The sequence below is a fragment of the Triplophysa rosa genome, linkage group LG8, assembly GCF_024868665.1.
Source record: "Triplophysa rosa linkage group LG8, Trosa_1v2, whole genome shotgun sequence".
NCBI classification, from domain to species: Eukaryota; Metazoa; Chordata; class Actinopteri; order Cypriniformes; family Nemacheilidae; genus Triplophysa; species Triplophysa rosa.
Window position 1 is genome coordinate 25,461,576 of NC_079897.1, and position 20,514 is coordinate 25,482,089.

The 20,514-nt window shown below is 39.9% G+C and overlaps 1 protein-coding gene across 4 annotated transcripts in view; it reads left to right on the forward strand.

Moving 5' to 3' along the window:
- The window catches only part of tsnare1 (T-SNARE Domain Containing 1), a 100,271-nt gene that overhangs the window by 11,352 nt on the left and 68,405 nt on the right, over positions 1–20,514 (forward strand). For all 4 annotated transcript variants that reach the window (XR_008963386.1, XR_008963385.1, XR_008963387.1 and 1 more), the window contains exons 2-4: positions 5,608–5,733; positions 19,785–19,862; positions 19,960–20,029. Coding sequence is in view for 1 of the 4 variants with exons in the window: in XM_057340287.1 (XP_057196270.1) it covers positions 5,649–5,733; positions 19,785–19,862; positions 19,960–20,029 (233 nt within the window). In the remaining 3 variants the exon portion in view is untranslated. The remainder of the gene's footprint in view (positions 1–5,607; positions 5,734–19,784; positions 19,863–19,959; positions 20,030–20,514) is intronic.

Genomic DNA, 20,514 nt, shown 5'->3' on the forward strand with positions numbered 1-20,514 from the left:
ATTTCCCATACACCTTGTTACCTGCTGATTGCATGGGAAATTGTGTCGAGCTATCCTTAGATCTCAATGGAATCCTGTTAGGGAATTCTCAGCAGGCTAAGAACGTAAGATAGAGAGATCGCATATAGCTCGAGCATCCTTCCCTTCATCTTTAAAGAGAGACTCGTTCACCCCAAAATTCTGTCATGAATTACTCAGTCTCTAGTTGTTCCAAATCTGTATACATGTCTTTGTTTGGTTGAACACAGCGAAATATATGGACGAATGCTTTAAACCAAACAGTTCTTGGACCCCATTGACTGCCATAGTAGGAAAAATTACAACGGTAGTCAAAAGTGCCCCACAACTGTTTGCTGTCCTACATTCTTCAAAATATCTTCTTGTGTGTTCATCAGAACAAAGAAATTTATACAGATCTGGAACAACTCGAACTCGAGTAAATGATGACAGAATTTTTCTTTTTGGGTGAAGTATCCCTTTAACACACTTGTTTGATTGGCTTCGTGTCCTAATGGAACGCGAGTTGTGCCATCTTATCGTGGCTTCTTTGTGCAATTTAAAGAGAAACCATGAATGAAAATACGACCCTGTGCACTTTGTAAACAATCGTTGAGCGGTGAGTCATTGGTTTGGCCACTGCTTGCTTATTTTATCTAGACGGGGATTCTTAAGGAGGGAAAGATTGTACATGAAAGCATGCACCACAAAGAAAAGCCACAGAAGCCCTTCCTACTTCCTTTTGGCGGAATCCAGAAGTCTTGATGTCTAAATGATGCTCGTGGCATGTGGTAAATGTGTGAACGCTGTGAAGTGCCCGATGGGGGGGGGTTTGGATGTGAGAGGGTTGATGTAAAAATGATGAATTACTCGCATCTACAAGCTCACTGGCTGGACTTGGGCCTCAAACCAGAACCCGCAAGGAGGATGACCGCTCCAGCTGATTTAGGGAAGAACTTGGCAATTTATCTCAATAATGAGTTGTGACAGGGCGATTGTATTGTCTAAATTTGTGTGCATGTGTCCTTCACTCTCTGGTTTTGGATAAAAGTCTTGGTTTTAGAGAGATTGACGCTTTTAAAATCGAACAAGTAATCCCACCAGCCCTAAAACAAAATCCATATTTCACACTGTCAAGCCTAAACGTGAGGTATCAAACTCAGTCATACTGTTTTATGTATTTAATATACAGGGAATGTTGATGCACTTTGTGTTGTGGAATTGGCACACCTGATTTGATGGTTCTGAACAGAGTCTCTGGGCAGATCGAAAGCGGCGCATCTGACATCCGTGATGCCTGTAAATCACTCCGTGAAAATGTGGCTTACAGGCTTGGAGACTGTGCACTGCTGGTGTTTACGGACTCTAGGAGTAACATGCACACACAAAACCCTCAGGTGGGTACGTTCGCTCGGACTGTGCGTGTCTGAAATAAGCAGGCCAGGCATGTGACAGCAATAGCTCTGACTGCTTGGTGTCGTGCTGCGCTAAGCCTCTCTGCGGTGATAATGGGAGACGGGAAACGCAGTGAGGGGGACGAATTCGGAATGAGAGCAAAAGATGAAGCATTCTGTCGGCCCCCTATAGGCGTGCGCAATCCTACACGGCCTCTGATGGCTGTATTTATTGCCGCCCCACTTCCACCGCCCCTCTGATAACACGCATTGACAAACTCTCCCTCCCACACTTGCTCAACACACACACGCACATGCAAACGGCTGAAGACACTTCAGTGGGCAGCTGTGAGATGACAAGTAAGACCCCTTCTTTCCCGCTCTGCTGCTTTCTCTTTCTCACCTTAAAATACCTCTTCCTCTTTCAGGCTCTGAATCTAGTGTAAGCTTTTGTTCGCTATTCCGAATACTTTTTTCTGCAAGGACAATTTTATTCATTGATTTGTTATCTTTGATTCGATTTAGTTTTATAGAGCTTTTTCCGTAATGCATATTGTTCCAAAGCATCTTTACAGAAAACAGTGCTTTACTAATAACAGGTCTGTAATAACTTGACAAAGAAATCTGTTGGCATGCCCATTTTTAGCGCATGTTTTCCTGAAATACACGATTTGAAATCGGCTATATTTGCTCATGAGCGCTCAGTTCTGCAGCCAGGATTTTTTAAACCAATCACAAGAGCCATAAATGCCTCATTCCTCATGCTTTATAAAGATTTCATGCCATGAACCTGGCAAAATTCATTGATGAGATATTTTCTTTGAAACAGCGTTGAACACAATGACCAGTCAGATTTGAGGCTTTTTAAAAAAAAAATTCTTAAGTTTTAAGAAGTCTTTTTCACACATCAGAAAAGGCTGGAATATTTTTGATTTATTTGCTTCGCTCTCTATTAATTAAAGCGTACTTCTACTACTATTATTTGATTTACTAAGAATTCCAAAATGTATGTATTTTTGTTTCTCTCTGTCTCTATCTCTCTTTCTCTCAGTGCTGTTCTTTATTTTCCATGTTGTATAATATTTCTCCTTGATTCTTTTTTTTCTTGCTTTTTTTTCCATTTACTAATAACAAACCCAGAGCTTCAGTCATCATCTGGAGTTGGAAGTCATAAGATGTAATGAATCTAGGCTCTTGTTACATTAAAATCTGAGAAATAACTAATGTGTTTTATTCAGTGTTAAAGAAAAGTGGCATGTTTGAAAGTGTTGGAAGAAATGATAAATGACAACAGCATTAAAAATCAGAAGTTTATTTTTATGAACACATGTGCAGCAGAGGGTTTATTTGTTTTGTGAAAAATAAAGGCAATAAACCAATATAAACTTAAAATAAAAATAGTGTCAAAAGTAAATATCCCTTAGGATCTCATAGTGAGTGAGCAGGAAGCAGAAAACACATTGTCTGGGCTCAAAATCAACAAGCACAGGGATTGTTTATTGCTGCCGAAAGTAATTAATCTTCTTGCTGTATGGAAATGAATCTGATTGTTTGGCCACGTGGCCCAACAAATTTGATCTTCCGTCTCATGCCTCCTGCAGGCTTGTCCACTTCGTCCACCTTATCTCTCCTCTGCTTTTAGCAGAGATGTTTGTCAGTATCATTGTTTGTGATTATCATTATTTTGCTGTATGGCCTCACACGTTCCTCACATTTGCGTATCATAGTTGGATAAACATTTACAGAAATCTTAATAATAAACTGTTATTCATTTGAAATTTCTTTCAATTTTCACAATTTTCATCTTCTAATTGTTTTAACTAGTCTATTAGGGGAGGCAGAATGGACTGAGCCAACTCCAAAATGTATTTCTTGAAGTAATAACTCCTATTTTAATCAGTCAATCACTAATGTTCGTAGCGCAGATGCGTATATTGTACAGTATATATTTATATTCTTTGACAGGCAGTAACCCAGGCGAGTTTAATCACTACACAAATATCAGGGGGCGCTGACAACATTGACTAAATCGACCAATCAGATTTACTTTTAAATCCGGATTATTTCATTTGATCTAAGATGTGGCCAAAAAGGTATTGCCTTCTGCATAAATAACATTTACATTTATGCATTCGGCAGGTACTTTTATCCAAAGCATCTGTGTTGGTTGGGATTAAACCTATGACCTTGAGTTGTTAGCAGCAGTTGAGCTATAAAATCACAATCAAGATATTGTCAGAGGTAATCTTTCAAACTAATCAGCTTTCAGAATTACTTCAGTGCATCATCAATCCTTGTTGTTAATGCAACAGGTGGGGAGAGACTCCCCAAAAAACCTTAATGGATTCTGAATTATTGAAGACCTTAAGACTGAATTGAATGACTATTTGAAGTTGTCGAATATAAATTTATCTTCGTGAAAATTGACATTCCTGTACAAATGTGAATAGGTGGCTCTTCATTTACTGTATCTGTCTATCTCCATGTTTATATTGACCGCAGAACACACACTGCCCGTCAAAAAAAAGGCACGCACACTTAATATTTAGTTGGACCGCCTTTAGCTTTGATTACGGCACGCATTCGCTGTGGCATCGTTTCGATAAGCTTCTGCAATGTCCAGAATGTCCATTTTTCCCGTCCAGAGTTGCATAAATTTTTTGCCAAGATCTTGTATTGATGATGGGAGAGTCGGACCGCTGCGCAAAGTCTTCTCCAGCACATCCCAAAGATTCTCAATGGGGTTAAGGCAGGGGTCAGGAACCTTTTTTAACCAAAGAGCCATTTTTCCAGTTTTGGTCAAAAGAGCCATTGCAAAAACTATAACATCTTTCAATGTCTTCAATACTAATAACTTGATTTATGTCAAGACACTTACATACCGGCATTACAACTCCTCTGTCAACCTTGACAGCTGTATGGACTTCATATGCGAGAAAGACTGCTCACACGGAAATGAGGAGCTAAACACAGCGCATCCATACTGACACGTCGCAGTTTGCTTCCATCTGCTTCCATGTGTTTTTACATGTGATTATGTAGCGTGGCAACAAGTTCTGTATCATACGCCACAGAGAGCCGTAACTTTCAATAAAAGCATGACGCTCGCTCTTCTAAAGACCTCGCTCTCTGGGTAAAAAGCACGCGAATTGGGAGCCTGTTGGCTTTCGATATGATCGAAACGTTGTTTGCCGTTGATTAGTGTCGTGACGCGGCTTGCGCATAGCACTGCATGCGTGTATTGGCAAGGACAACCTGAGATATTCATATAATGATGTTTTTAACGATCAAATGTTGGTGAAGGGTAAGATACCTGGCGAGCCACATGATTTTTGAAAAGAGCCACCTGTGGCTCGCTAGCCATAGGTTCCCGACCACTGGGTTAAGGGGTGGACTCTGTGGTGGTCAATCCATGTGTGAAAATGATGTCTCATGCTCCCTGAACCACTCTTTCACAATTTGAGCCCGATGAATCCTGGCATTGTCATCTTGGAATATGCCCGTGACATCAGGGAAGAAAGAACTCATTATATTCAGGTAGTCAGCTGACCTCTTTCTTTGGGCACATAACTTTGCTGAACCTAGACCTCCAATCCAATGGGAGGCTCTTACCTATTTGCTTAGTTAAATCCAGGTGGTGACTTTTTTGGGACGGGCAGTGTATATGTATAGATCATATATTGACCATTTGGATGACAATGCATTATTTGTTCAGCTTAGTTCATTCTGCCTCTTTGTAAAGATGATTTGTTTTTCTCGAGCTGATGGAGGTGGTGTACGTGATGATATTTGATGGTGTATATGAAACATGCGAGCGGGTGTTGTTTTCACCCTGCGTGGAGGGTGAGGATGCTTTTTCAACACATCCTTTGAGCTTTTCGACCGTGTTACATGCACCTCACAAACTTTTATTTGAAAGCGAATGACCGATGCGGACGACGGAGGAGTTTGATTCAAGACTGATTCATGGCTGAATTGTGTAACTCTGTCACAAGGTTTAATTTATGCTCTCACACACAAAGTACATGTCACTGTGGGGTGAAATCGTGCTACATATTCCCCTTTTTATTTCACACATTCAGCGCTTTGCTAATGAATCTGACTGACGCACAGTCCCAGTAGATTCATGATGTTACCTATTTATTGGCACTTGTACTTGTCTCTATTGTTATATGCATTGTGTATTTAATGGGATGTCTTTTATTTGTCTGTGCAGTTTAATCCCAGTTTGCTGCTCGAGAAAACATCCCAGCCAGAATGTCTTACGGATCCATCGATGCGGGTTCTTTCGGAAGCAGAAATCCTTTCGGTGGGCCCACAAGGCAGGGCTACCAGCCAGTAGGTAAAGACCATTTTGTCATACTCGCAGGCAGAGTTCCCTCTATTTATCACCAGGCATTCTTTAAAAATACTATAAATCATAAGACAGAGACAAGGAGTCGGTCCCTCTTCATTTACTAATGCACAGCATTCTGCATTTATTCTCTCGTCATAAATCATTATGGGAATAATCAGCCATATGGCCAATTTGACAAAGTTCTGCCTCATCAGAGTTCTGATGTGTTCAGTAACAAGTAATATGCATATTGTATTAAACATTTATATGCCCCCATTAAGTTATAAAACAACATTATAGTAACAGAATAGCTCAAAACAGAATGTGTTAAAAAAGCAAAAAACTTTGTTGGATGTTTTTCATGCCGGAAAGAAATACAGTACACTTTACAATGTTGCATTTGTAAACATGACTAAATACATTAACTAACATAACCTAACAATGAGCAATTTAGTTTTTCAGCTTTTAAAATATTTCTTAATGTTAAAGGTCCAGTGATTAACATTTTGCGACATCTAGTGGTGAGGTTGGGAATTGCAACCAACGTCTCACTCCACCCCTCCCTTTCGAAGCACTACGGTGGATGACACAGGACGAAGATATCGTCATGTTTTCGCTTCTTTGCCGAAGGAGATAATGTATTTACGAAACATGCTTTGTAGAGCAGTTCGTCCGTTTAGGGCTACTGTAGAAACAACATGGCGGATTTTATGCAAGGGGACCCGCGGTGTATGTAGATAGAAATAGCTCATTCCTAGGTAATAAAAACATGACGCTTCCTTATGTAAGGTCTTTATACACCTCTGAAGACAAAGTTCTTTATTGCATTTCAATAGGTCCTCCAAAAAATTCCACGCAGCACCATTAATGTCCATACAATAATTTCTGTTAGATCATGGTGCATTAAGTAATGTTAACTCTACAACGTTTCTTGTATTAGTATTAGTAAATGCTGAAACTAACATGAACTAAGATTAATAATGCTGTAGAAGTTTTGTTCGTTGTTACGTCATGTTAGCTAATACATTACAATAAAGTTGTATTTGTTAACGTTAGTTAAAGTGTAGCCAAAGTACATTAAAAGGGGGGAAGGCTGCAAGGATGTAATTTATTCATTTACTGTGTTAGAAATGCCATAAATGTTATTTATACTTTTAATTTATAAAATAGTAATAGTGTAATTGTGTCGTAGGTAAATGAATGGATGATGGATTGATGAAAAGATTTGGTTTGTTTCTTGCAATAGACTGATCTGTTAATGTGTTTCTAATTTTTAGTAACATAAGCTAACACATGAGAACATGGCTATAAACATAAAACAATACATCGACCGAGTGATCAAATCAACGAATATAATAGGAGAATTGTTTCTTGTGGTGAGACTAAATCCAGCTGTTTGTATTTCATCCTGTTTTCCCGTGATTTTATCCACAGAGGGCCACGTCACAACATATTCAGTATGAATTCATTTGCATGAGTACTGTATATTTTACAAGAACATGTTGAAAAGAAAAGTGCGCAGCTGAAGTATGTTCTTTATTATGTTTAGTTTGCTTCATAGCAACGCTTCGGAAAGGTACGTGACAAATCAAATGAGACACCTCGAAAAAGGAAAACAATGTCTTTCTCACCGAGCTTTCGCACAATCAAAACATGCAAGAGCAAATAGCTTTCTATTTCACACGGCGTGACCTCAGTAAATCATACGTTCTGAGATATCTCTAACTCGGAGCGTTCGGCTGCTGCCGGTCCCGCAGGACAACGGTCCAGAGGAAGAAGCGGCTTCCGTTATAAGAGACAGGGTTTGATCACAGGCAGACCTGCGTTCAGGAGCCTGTCAGCTTTGCTGTGTTTGGGTTCTCTCGCATCAGTCTGGCTGAAGAGGGGCTCAGGCAATGATCAAAGCCTGGGTTAAGCCACTAATGGAGTTGTCAGTCGAGCTAATCTTTGCCCACCTCTCCCCTGCCAAGCCTTTCAACCCCCCTCCAGCATATGCATTTGTGTCACTCTCCTTTTCCCGTCACTTCATTTTTCGCTGTTGCTTGCTTTTCTTCCTTTTATTCTTTCTGCATCTGTTGCATCAACAGTATCTGGCTGTATCTCCTTCCCTTCGTTTTTTTGTATTTTGCTTTTTGCAATCCAATCCTCTCTCTCTCTCTCTCTCTCTCTCTCTCTCTCTCTCTCTCTCTCTCTCTCTCTCTCTCTCTCTCTCTCTCTCTCTCCCTCTCTCTCTCTCTCTCTCTCTCTCTCTCTCTCTCTCTCTCTCTCTCTCTCTCTCTCTCTCTCTCTCTCTCTCTCTCTCTCTCTCTCTCTCTCTCTCTCTCTCTCTCTCTCTCTCTCTCTCTCTCTCTCTCTCTCTCTCTCTCTCTCTCTCTCCCTCTCTCTCTCTCTCTCTCTCTCTCTCTCTCTCTCTCTCTCTCTCTCTCTCTCTCTCTCTCTCTCTCTCTCTCTCTCTCTCTCTCTCTCTCTCTGTCTCTGTCTCCCTCTCTCTCTCTCTCTCTCTCACTCTCTCTCTCTCTCTCTGTCTCTCTCTCCTCACTCTCTCTCTCTCTCTCTCTCTCTCTCTCTCTCTCTGTCTCTCTCTCTCTCTCTCTCTCTCTCTCTCTCTCTCTCTCTCTCTCTCTCTCTCTCTCTCTCTCTCTCCCTCTCTCTCTCTCTCTCTCTCTCTCTCTCTCTCTCTCTCTCTCTCTCTCTCTCTCTCTCTCTCTCTCTCTCTCTCTCTCTCTCTCTCTCTCTCTCTCTCTCTCTCTCTCTCTCTCTCTCTCTCTCTCTCTGTCTCTCTCTCTCTCTCTCTCTCTCTCTGTCTCTCTCTCTCTCTCTCTCTCTCTCTCTCTCTCTCTCTCTCTCTCTCTCTCTCTCTCTCTCTCTCTCTCTCTCTCTCTCTCTCTCTCTCTCTCTCTCTCTCTCTCTCTCTCTCTCTCTCCCTCTCTCTCTCTCTCTCTCTCTCTCTCTCTCTCTCTCTCTCTCTCTCTCTCTCTCTCTCTCTCTCTCTCTCTCTCTCTCTCTCTCTCTCTCTCTCTCTCTCTCTCTCTCTCTCTCTCTCTCTCTCTCTCTCTCTCTCTCTCACTCTCTCTCTCTCTCTCTCTCTCTCTCTCTCTCTCTCTCTCTCTCTCTCTCTCTCTCTCCTCTACTCTTCATCTCTCGCTCTCTCTCCCTCTCTCTCTCCTCTCTGCTCCTCTCTCTCTCTCTCTCTCTCTCTCTCTCTCTCTCTCTCTCTCTCTCTCTCTCTCTCTCTCTCTCTCTCTCCCTCTCTCTCTCTCACTCTCTCTCTCTCTCTCTCTCCCTCTCTCTCTCTCTCTCTCTTCTTGTTTCCTTTTCTCTGCTTTTTGGCATCTGATTTTCATTCATTTCTTATAGGGATGCACGATAAATTATCGGCCACATTGGTATCGGCCGATAAATGGTCATTTTAATGTTATCGGTATCGGCCGATAGTAAAATATTATAGCCGATACATCATAAATCATTTCCTCTGGTTAAACTTCTGTTAAAATACAGTACAGTACCGTCTTTCTGTCGTGATCATTCACTTACTGCTATTGTTGATGTAGGTACAGTATGTACAGTGTTTAGGAAGATGCTACCTTGTTTTCTGCATAATGTTTTCAAATAAAAGCAGTTGTCCAGTTTTTGCCTTTTGTTTCAGTCTTAGGGAATTTTCCGATATATCGGTTATCGGCTTCCGATGTTAAAGAGTACATAACTAGGGATTTTTAAGGTCCTACTTTGGTATATGTAGTGTCCAACAACAAGTTTATGTACATTGAAGGTGTAGAAACACTATTATTTCTTGACTGACTCTCAAATGATTCGTTCCGCGATTCATCTGTCCAATCCCCTCCTGTACGCTAGTCTAGTCTGATGTGATTGGTCAGATGGTCTAGTCTGCTGTGATTTGTCTACCGCGAATGTGACTCACGAGCTTCAGTGTTTGGGGTAGAAAAGTGAAGTTTTCGCGGGCAGTCCTTTCAAAACGTAGGCGGGGACTATATGTAGTGACGTAAATTCAGAGTTGACTCCCTTTTTTCCAAGCCAATAACTTTGTTATTCATTCACCTTTGGACTTACAACTTGGCAGACTGCTTACTTTCAAACACGCCAACATTACCCAATGCATGAAATGTCATTTTCATGATCTCATGTTATGTAAGAATTATCAGTTATCGGCCAAAATTGACATATCGGTGCACCCCTAATTTCTTACCCTCATTTCTTTGATTGTTTTTACTATTTTGCCGTTCATCAAGTGTCCACGTGTCATCTAACACCACACTAGTATAAAAGCTTTTGTCATGAGAAGCCCGGCTCATGCGGTCAGCCTGCGTCCGAGTGAGACTTCAGGCTCTGTTGTGTTCATTAGGAAGGTTTGCCGGGTGGTCTGTCTGTATGGAGAGACTAATGAAGGGACACTTCAACACCAGCAGGTACCGAACGGCCATGGTGAGTGGCCAAACCCGGAGTGTGCTCCACAGACACACGGTGGTGATCCAAGCAGGAGGAGGAAGAAATGAGCTCAGGTGTCCTGCTTCTTTCACCAAACACGCACAAACAAAATGCTTCAGCGAGACAAAACATGGCCCTTATTGTCTGTGCTTTTTCATGTGGGTGTGTTTGTTAGCTGTAACGTCAGGTGTGTGTCGTGGATTTTATTCCTGCGATCTTACTGATTCTGTGAGTCGCAACCCTCACAGATGTATCGAAGTGTCATTGCACTTAAGTCGATATTATCATATGTAACCATGCTGTAAGTTACAGAGACAAAATATGAAAGGCAAATTGACAGCGAAATAATGGTCCTTTCACTCACAGAAGTAATCACGCATTCCGTGATTACCTAGAAAGGCCATGTCATGCGTCAGTGTCTTGATTGCGTTGTAATTGGTGGGCTTTGGGTTGGAAAGGAGGGATGGTGGTCTTTTACTATGCTGGATCACATCAGAGTAATGAGAACAAATTTCATGCCGTTCAGGTAACTCTCCCGTTTAAGATAAGTTAAGGGCTGAGAATGACTGGAAGTGTCAAACATTGTGTAAAATACCCATTAAGTTTTTTAGTGCTTTGGTTTGTAAAGGAGTTGAACATGACTTTGGGTGAGTGGCCAAGCTGAATTTAGAGATTCCTTTAAAGGGATAGTTTATCCAAAAATGAAGATTCTTTCATCATTAACCTGCCCTCTCGTCATTCCAAACTTGTGTGACTTTGTTTTGCAAAACATAAAAGAAGTTGTTTGTAGCCAAACAACCCTGGCCCCCATTGACTTCCATTGTATGGACACAAAACCACTGAGACATTTTTCTAAATTTCTTCGTTTGTGTTCCACAGAAGAAAAAGTAATGTACAGGGGTTGAATAGGGATGCTCCGAAATTAAAATTCTTGGCCGAAGCCGTTTAAAAATGAAACACTTGGCCGAAGGCCGAACACTGAACATGGCTTTTCGTATTTCTTCTATTTATTTAGCCAATTTTTCCACTATAGAGCTTGTTAATCGACGTCACGCCGCGTTGAATGTTGCGCCATCTTGGGAGGATGGCGGCTAGTGCGTTCAAGGCAGTGTTTTGTTTTTCTTGTTTGATTAGGAAATATAACTATGGTAGGTCGGTCTTGCTGTGTTAAAAACTGCAATAGCATTACTCAGAGTCGTTCAGGAAAAGCCCCTGGATCTTTCACTTTCCATTTCTCCGTATGTCAAACAACGTAACGGTACATATCAAAACAATAATAACAGGGGAGTATGATCCTCCCAAGATGGAGGCGCCACTACAACATGCAACATAGGGCGTGACGTCAGCTTCACATTCTCTATTGCATAAACTGAATGGTCAAAATGTGCTTTTTATATTTTGTCTTTCTTTTCAATATAATACAATATAACTTAAACCGGGATCCACAGAACATACTGACCAGTTGTTTAGTACAGGGAACTGTGTCCACGTCACCACTGTATGATGTCAAAGGATGTCGCGAGCGGCGGGGCTACTGTCAGACTGCCCACCCAGTCTGAAGTACACAAGTTACTGACCGGTAAAGACGCTTTCATTCAGAAATTTACTCCGGCGTGGCAAGTTCTGTGCTGTTTCTTTCTGTGACACTTAAAAATGCTCCATACACTGTCAACACGTTAAAAAAGCGTTTGCGTCTCTCTCTCTCTCTCTCTGCGCTGGTTGCTGCTTGATCATATCACATGTCATGTTTGGTCAAATTTATTCGGCCATTTCACTGAACATGCTTTTTTTTGCTATTTTCGACTGGATATTTTCAGTTGCCGAACATTCGTTGCATCCCTAGTTTTGAACAGCATGAGGGTAAATAAATGCTGACAGAATTTGTATTTTTGGGAGAAGTATCACTTTAAAACCTGGGTACCCTCTCGTTATTGTGAGCCTTTTTTTTGGACCCCACACCCCACCAACATAACAGGATTAAAGGAGCTGTATGTAATCAAAACAATATACCTTAATATGTTCGTAGACATTTAGAAAACATGCGAAGTTCATATTGTCGCTGTCGGGCGGAATCCTCGCATCTCCAAAACCATTACTTTTCAGGAAATTAAAAAAACTGCATATTTTTTGAGTTATTAAACATTGTATCGTTAAAGTTGGTATTATACCTTATATTGCTATCATATACTGTTGTGTACCAACATTAACACAACATTTCCCCAAAACCATGTTTAATCGGAGATACAAGGATTATGACTTGGGAGCAGGGAGATACGAGATTACGCTGTCATTGATAAGAATGTTACGGACACAGACGTCGCTGCTGCCAGCAGTGTTCATCAAAGTCTGCGGTCGCGTTGAGCCTTTTGACAAGAGACGAGGCTTTAAGAGCTAATGAAAGCTAATGATTGTGGTTACATACATCTTCCTAAACTCTATTTTAAATGTTAGAGCTATGAGTGATGCAATACCAAAATAAAACGTTAAACAGGCTGTCTAATATAGTCAGAAATTAATCTGCACGCAAATAAAATCGGCGGTCACGTTGAGCCTCTTGACAAGAGAAAAGGCTTCAAAAGTTAACCAAAGCTAACGACTGTGGTTACATACATCTTCCTAAACTCTATTTTAAAGGTTTAAGAACTATACGTGATGTCATACAAAAAACGATGAGCTGACTAGGCTGTCTAATAGGCGGAAATTAGCCGAATCTGCTCGCAAATTTACCTTCGTGGCTCACGGGCTTCCTTCTGCACCGAAGCATTACAGCTATCGATTTTTAACAAAACCTACTCAAATGTATCTAACCTAACTATTTTCACTCGTTATTGTCTAAAAAACTTTCAATCAGGAGACATAATGCCGAGAGGCTCCCGCGGAGTGAAGAAGGTCTGGCGTTACGAGACTTCTCAGACAGTTGAAGTGTCCAGTGGAGTTAAGAGATTTGCTCTCAAGCCATTTTCAACACTTTAGATTGATTAATAATTTGTAAAAATAACAGACCCACATGGGGACTGACCAATAGCATCGATTTGTGAAAAAATATGAAATTGACCAAATTTGGACATAGGAGGTTTCTGCCCGACAGCGATGATATATTGGTTTGTCCAAACACAATGCTATAGCCAGTTATTCCACTCTGAAATGTGCGTTCCATGCCGGAATGTCTGTTTTTGTTTTGGTCCGTGTGACCCCGCCCACTGATGATTTACCCACTAGTGTATTTCCACAGCTCGGTTGCCGGTTGGCGACAATCACAGCATATTGCAGCAAACAAATGATCTGGGTCAGAGCAGATTCCACCATTTCCGGTACTATTACGTTGCAAACTTAGAAAGAATTACAATATTATTTTACAATTTACGAGGAAAAATAAATTTTTTATCACGGTTATTTAAACGAGACAGCAATATTTCACCTCCGGAGGACACAACCTCTGAAACGAGCTGCTGATTATATTTGCAAACACTGCAACCACTGCAAACTCCTGTGAGCGTCGAGTCTGAGGAGGAGGGGTGCGGAAAAAACCTCGCCAATATTTAGAATTTGGACTGCGATACCGAGCTCAACCGCTAGGTGTCAATGTTACATACAGCTCCTTTAATCTCTACGTTTTCGAATCTCTCCAACTGTGCATTACATTTTTACTACTTGTTTTTACTGTTTTGTCAATTTGATTATTGTAATTTGCTAATTTTGGTTTTGATGAAAAGTATAAATGCAGACAGAGGGTATGGTTTACAGACTGCTGTATTCTACGTTTACGTAATCTAGACATGCTGAATAAGATCTAACCATATTATTATCGTTATTATACTATTATATCAGCTGTAAAAGAATTACGAAAAATAATATATAAATAACATGCAGATGATAGAAATCACGTTTGACACCCATCTAGATCTCTGGAAGCTACATGCTGGGGGAAACTGCTCTGTTATAAAAGGAAATGTTATAGATTTGTATGCAGCATGAATCCAGCTAAACACCAAGCTAATTACTCATAAACATTTTTAAAACATTTATGCCCGCGCCCACTTCTGCTGCAGAGGATTGATTGACTAATTAAGTGTGTGTGCGTGTGTGTGCGAAACGTAGTAACCCCTCGTGTACCTGACTAAAACTCCTAAAGATTATGTGAAGAACTTGAGAATCTGGGCTTTTGTTAACTTTCCACTTACTAGAGACAACCACAAGCGCTAAGGGCTGTGTGTGTGTGTGTGTGTGCGTGCGTGCGTGCGTGCGTGCGTGTGTGTGTGTGTGTGTTTGGAAGAAAAGTGCCACGCATTACCAAAACCTTTCAATGCACTTACTGGAGTTTCACATGCTGTGCACGCAACCTAAATCACACAGTGACTTCTGGTATTGACAAAAACAAACATGCATGCAAACACGCTGCACTTATTTCATTTAGACTGGGATTTTTAAACAATTATAAAAAGCAAACAACAAAACTGAGCGTATTTGACGGTGCTAAAACCCTCAGTTCTATTCACAATATTTTCCTGAATTATTTTATATGTAGTTAACGTCAAACGTAAACTATTTATCAGTATAGGTCCACTTATAAAGACAAGTGCAAGTATTTGCGATAGCATTTTGAGGAAAAATTGTGTTTGGCAAAGCAAAACCTAGTGTTGTGTCTGGAATGTCAGTACTTGTAATTGCGTGTACAGTGTCTGTTCTAAACAATCCTTGATCAGATTCTCCCAAAAGTACAACGACAATCACAGACATTCCTGTCCAGATGGTAGCACCCCCTCGAGACCACTGAAGAATGATGCATTTTTCATTTTAAAGCGTGCAAGACTCAGAGCAGTTACAGATGCATTGCTTTTCCTGGTGAGTCCTTACGGTTTGTGCGACGGCCTGGTGTTGCACTGCAGGGATAAAGCCCCGTCTCACACTGTATGGCACGTCTGACAGCCATGTCATGGCCTGCAAACCCTGCTCTCCCCGGGCTCATCTCAGCTTCTTTACCCTCGGTCATAGCACTCTGTTGTTACATGGGATTGCTTTTTTCTGTTTGAGCTTGTGTTTTTCGTGATAGAGAGAGGCACATGATGACCTTATGCGTATAACGTAACAAGGAGAAAGCGTTTGATTAAGTCATTTCCTGATTTGAGATTCTAACTGAACTAAAGATAATCAGCTAAAGATAATTCGCATCCCGTATATTTAAGATCAATTTGCTCACTCCAGACCTTTCCAAACTCCAGCATTTCTGCACTTTGTGTATCCGTTTATTTTCTGGAGGCCTTACACTCAGAACTAAATAATGCATATTTATGAGCTCTTCCACCTTCCCATCTTTCCATGGTCTTCTGTACATGGCAGATGCAAAATAAAGGAAAGGTGTTTTTTGTTTGAACTTAGATTTTTAATAATGTTGTGTTTCAATAAAAGATGATGGCAGAATGGACCTGATTTGTGCCAGCTTCTTAAAACAGCCAATTTAATGCTATTTCTTATAACTTTCTGATTTCACTCTCTCCTCAAACTTTAATGGGTCTAATAAATACACTGTAAAAATGATGTGTTGACTTTACTTAAAATATATGTGCACCATTTTTGCATCATGGTTTTTAAGTAAATTCAACTTGAGGAGATTTTAAGTCAAAATAACAAGAAAATCTTTGTTGCGTTTACACAAATATATGAGTTCACTTGACCTTCTTTACTTAAAAAAATGATGTAGCACGAGTTCAATCAACTTACAGTGCTCATGTAGACTGTACGTAAATATTTAATTAATTTACCTTAATGTTCGTATAACCCCATAGTGAAGTATATTATTATAACAAATAGTATTGAAATAACTGATGACTGATTTGATGTCAGTCATTGAATGATTCTCCACACACAGAGGCACACAACATACTGCATTTCTGATGTCTTCCTTATTGAGGTAAGAAATACGATGGGTTGAACAGGGTCTGTGCTTACCAAAGCAAACACGAATCACCTGAATGGTAACTTCACAAAACAACATCAACAATACTAAATACATCTTAAATTTTGCTATACATCTTATTAACATCTATATAAATGCCCCAAAAGTGTTTATTTAAAAAAAATGAATAATCAAACTTTTCAGGCCCAAAGTTCAGTTACAAGTTCATTGCAGTGGAAATGTATGTTAGGTTTACTTAATTTGAACTGTAGTTTGCGCAACTAGCATTTTTTTCCATTCACTTTATGCACACTTTTCAGCTTTTCTTGTAATTTATATTTTTGTGTTGCATGAACAAAGGATTTTAAGTTAAGCTAAAATGTTATAAATGTGTATGTTTTTAAGTAGAAGCTACTTAACATAATACAATATGGTTGTTGAGACAACGAATCACTTTTTAGAGTGAGATGATTTATAAAAAATAAATATCATAGATGACTATTATATCATATTTCAAAAATAAGATAAATAGTCTTATACGCTGTTACGATCATTGCATGCTGCACCAAAATACAATATCTAAATACAGAATCATTTGTTTTTGTTGAGATTTTTTGTTCCCTATTCCACAGATAGGAAAATGAATCTTACTGTTTCAGCCCTGTACAGTAAGTGCTCATTTGAGGTTAGGTAGAACCGCACTGGTAATTTTCCACTTTGGCACAAACACAAGAAAAATAGCAAGTAGACAAATTGGACCATAGACAATAGAGTAGAACAAATGTCAGAGATTCCCAACACAGTAAGTGTGTGTGCACTTTTGATCAAGGTGATTTAAGGTGAATCCAGGCCTCATGAGGGTGAGAGAGAGCCTAGCTTCCATCTTGAAGAAGGTCTTTTACAACAGGGCCTTTTGGTTCCGAAGTATATACTGATCAGAGAAATCCGTTTTCTTTTCTGAAATATTTTGATGGGGTAGTTCAAAATGAATGTGATCATTTTAGGGTTGATCAAATCGCTTGAAAGTCGAACTTGTATCATTGCACACTTTTCCAAAATTTCACAGTGCGTTTTGACAAACAGTTGTTTAGGAAAGTCTTTAACCTGTTGCACCCTACATGCCAACAGCCACAGACTCGCTCTCTCATTCGGTTGAACTTGCACCCCGACAGAAGGTCTTACACACACTCACACATAGGAAGTAGGATCTTGTGTCCCCGTCAGCCCGCCCCTTCTGAATTGAGCTCTGAGTGGTGATGCTGTGTGCCGAGTGAAATGAATATGGAACATCTATCTATCTATCTATCTATCTATCTATCTATCTATCTATCTATCTATCTATCTATCTATCTATCTATCTATCTATCTATCTATCTATCTATCTATCTATCTATCTATCTATCTATCTATCTATCTATCTATCTATCTATCTATCTATCTATCTATCACAGAGATGGTGTGAGAGAAAGGATGAGAGGTATGCTCATAGCTGGAGGCCAATGGAGATAACAGTAAGGGCACGAAAGGTTGTTTCCTTGAAAAATGATCCACTGACGGCTGCTTATCACCTTGTAGCTCACACATGCACACACAAACAAGCACATCTGGCTGGAAGCAGTCAGATAATCTCCTGTGTTTCTCTCCCTGTCATGTTGAATGTATATCTGAAATGTGCTTTTTATATTTCATCTTTTGCAATTTTTTCCATTATGATAAGACCCTAAATTATGATTGGATGAGTCATTTTAAAACTGAAAAATTGCTTTTATTGATTGATAGCGATTTTTGCCCGATATATCGGTGCATTTCTAGGCCTGGGCCGAATACCGGCTACAAGGTATACCGCGGTTGTCTGTTATACCGTTCCAAAGGTGTGAGCTGTTTTGTGCAGGAATCCATCAGGTTCTGTGCTATATTTTGTTTATGCTTAATTAGTTGCATTTAATTTATTTATGTATATATGTATGGATGAACGCATGTAAGTTTAATTACTGGAAATGCATTTAAAAGAAGACTAGAAAGGGGTGCCATGCTTTCAAAATGTTGGGGAAGCACTGATTTAACCTGACATACTGTTCATGTTTACTACTGTTCCAAATATTTTGTGTTGCTTAAAAATCAAATCTATTGTGTTCAATGGTTTTTACTCAGACATTTAAAATGACACATTTTAAAGCGGCAATCGCAATACCGCAAAACCGTGATAGTGTGGCTTAAGCTTACCATACTGTCAAAATCTCATACCGGCCCATGCCTATGCATCTCTAATTGTAATGTATTTTAAAACAGCTAAACTTTTGTCACTCCACTGGAAACTGTAATAAAGTTAGTACCGTTGCTGATTTTAGTTACCAAATCCCAACCTTCTGTTAGCCCATAATGCACTGGTGCAAAAGATTGTCTGTGATTTTCTATTCTCAAGTGCACGTGCATTAGAGCTCAGAAAAAGAGTTGTGAAAAAAGCACACCGATTACAGTCATTTCGAGGGCAGAAGTAGACAAAAGCCTGTATTGACATTTGTGTGTGTGCATGTGTGCGTGTGTGTGTGCGTGTGTGCGTGTGTGTGCAGGGCCCGTGGGTTGTGCTGAGATACAGAGGTTGTGTAGTGGATTTGATTAAGAGCTGTTGATGATTACCTGTACTTGTCAGGGTACATTTATTTGATGAAGAAAATGACTGTGCCCACACGCCTATTTGGGTGGCTCACGACTTAGTCTGTTTAGGCCTGTCTGCTGCCTGGAAAACTGGCGTGCATGCGACTCTTTCTGATTTATTTGGCATCGCTAGAGTGGCGAGCTGAAATATGGAGACCCTAGTGAGCACAGCCTGCCAACTACAGTACATCAGTCAAAGAGAACTAACATCGTGCCCACATTAACGTGTTATATTAAAGCAATGAGCCACTTGAGGTGATTTACCACGGGTAAGGGCCATTGGAAAGCATTTTGCTGTAGACCATTTTGCAAGACGTGTTAAAGATGCACTTTCCGTTTCTGTTATTTTTTGTTGTCTTTTTTACATATTTAATTAAATATTAAGATATTCATTTATTGGTATTTATTACCAATACATGGTATCATCTGTTTATATTTTACTAAACCCCTGATGACGGAGTCCAGATATCAGAAAAATATCAGTCTGTGCATGAGTTTATTATGTGACAAAAAGGAGACGACATACTTATTTTGGGGATTTCTGTGAATTAAAAAGAACAAACCAGACGCAATAATGTCCAACAAATGATGAAGGGATGACTCTTTATAGAATATAAAATAGATATTTCTGTTTAACTTTGCATGAGCTCATTTATGAGGAATTTGGACTGTTATGGCTCTGACAATTCACTAACCAGACTATGGAAAACTGTGCTTTAAAAGCACACAAACAAATGCTTCAAAAAGAGTTTTTCATCTTAAGGTTTTCCTGTAGCTCAGTGGTTAGAGCATGGCTTTAGCAACGCCAAGGTCATGGGTTTGATCTTGGCACATACTCAGAAACAAATGTATAGTATAATAAAAAAAGCGTCTGCCAAATGCATAAATGCGAGTCTAAATTTGCATGGAATTGCCACAATTGATAAATTAACATGATGTCTTGTTGAAAGTGTGGCCTAGCAGTTAGCACACATGTGACCTTAACATAGACCCTTAATTTACAACGTTGATTACATTTGATTAAAGTTGTATTGAAATAATAAACTGCACTTTTTTTCCTCCACAGCAACACAAGTTAGCCCTTCAGAGCTGCAAGATGTGTTCCAGGAAACCTCCTCTAATATCTTTCAGATCAACGCCAACGGTAAGTTTAAACAGAAAGCCCAATATACTCTAAATTTGAGATGGAAGTTGAAAGCGGAATTTAAAGTCACATGGAAACGACAATCTGTTCTTTGCAGTCGTAACCCTAGAGAAGAACCTTCAGACTTTGGGAACATCAAGAGACACAGCAGAGCTGCGACAGAGTTTGTAAGTCTCTCTCTCAAACACACACAACTATCACGTTAAATTAGCCAAGACCTCTTGTTGTCATATTTGGATTATGAATTTGCATATACATACCGTATATCATAGCTCTCGAAGAAACCCATCGACATTGTTCGGTTAAAGGCAAAACCTGATTTGTCCGATTTATGAGTCTTTCGAAAAGTAAGGAAAGCTTCAGAAGTTTTCAGCATGTGTTTATAAGGACACGTCCCTCACAAGTATAACCAAACTATCGCGGCAAGAAAAGCAAGCTACGATTTCATAATGGTCATTGAAGGCCTGTGGGAAATTATACATTAATTTTAATAGCTTGCATCTTGCTGGCCTTCTATCGACAGCATTGAAACCAAGCCATATCTGAGCATTCACTCTCACTGTTTCAACACCCACCGCCCAGCATGTATTGATTACTCATCTGACTCACGGAGTGAGGATGCAGCACTCACAAAATTCCTCGCCGATGACAA